This window comes from Bison bison, unplaced genomic scaffold (genome assembly GCF_000754665.1).
Source record: "Bison bison bison isolate TAMUID 2011002044 unplaced genomic scaffold, Bison_UMD1.0 scf7180017864224, whole genome shotgun sequence".
Lineage (NCBI taxonomy): Eukaryota > Metazoa > Chordata > Mammalia > Artiodactyla > Bovidae > Bison > Bison bison.
Window position 1 is genome coordinate 6,067,979 of NW_011494796.1, and position 843 is coordinate 6,068,821.

The 843-nt window shown below is 61.2% G+C and overlaps 1 protein-coding gene across 1 annotated transcript in view; it reads left to right on the forward strand.

Annotated features, from left to right (window-relative positions):
- The window catches only part of IGF1R (insulin-like growth factor 1 receptor), a 300,375-nt gene that overhangs the window by 262,084 nt on the left and 37,448 nt on the right, over positions 1–843 (forward strand). Inside the window, 2 exon segments of the mRNA XM_010845844.1 lie at positions 357–524; positions 656–842. Of these exon segments, the coding sequence (XP_010844146.1) occupies positions 357–524; positions 656–842 (355 nt within the window).

The window sequence follows — 843 nt, forward strand, 5'->3', positions numbered from 1 at the left end:
TTTGCTGACACTGCCCCGAGTTAGACGTCTTGGAGGATGGCAGCGCTGATACATGAGGACGGTCCAGCATTTGCATTAACTGTAGATTCTAAGTCGTCCCTCCCAACCCCGGCTGTGCCCCCACCGCCCTTTGCCGTCGACTGCTCAGTCATGTTTGTCACCGCGGAGATGCCCTGAGAACAGATGCTATAAAGGGAAAGTAAGACAGTTGGGAAAGGAGGTTCGGTTGGCGTCTTGTGTCTGTGTTCACCGCCGTGTCCTGTCCCGGTCACACTCTGGTGGGTTTGCGCTGAGTGTCTGGCAGCCTGGCTCTCGGCTTCCTTGCGTTTTCTGACGCGTCCTCTGTCCCCTCCCAGTTCCTTCCATCCCCCTGGATGTCCTCTCGGCCTCAAACTCCTCTTCTCAGCTGATCGTGAAGTGGAACCCGCCCTCCCTGCCCAACGGCAACCTGAGCTACTACATCGTGCGCTGGCAGCGCCAGCCCCAGGACAGCTACCTGTACCGGCACAACTACTGCTCCAAAGGTGAGGGGGAGGCCGGGGCGGCGTCTGTGGGGAGTGGGCGGCAGCGGCGGGCCTGAGCCCGGGGGCGCGGGCTCTCCATTCCCGGCAGCCCGTGTAACTTGGCTCGCACGGGGCCACTCTCTTCCGAGCAGACAAAATCCCCATCAGGAAGTACGCCGATGGCACCATCGACGTCGAGGAGGTGACGGAGAACCCCAAGACCGAGGTGTGCGGCGGGGAGAAAGGGCCGTGCTGCGCTTGTCCCAAAACCGAAGCTGAGAAGCAGGCGGAGAAGGAGGAGGCCGAGTACCGCAAGGTCTTCGAGAACTTCCTGCACAAC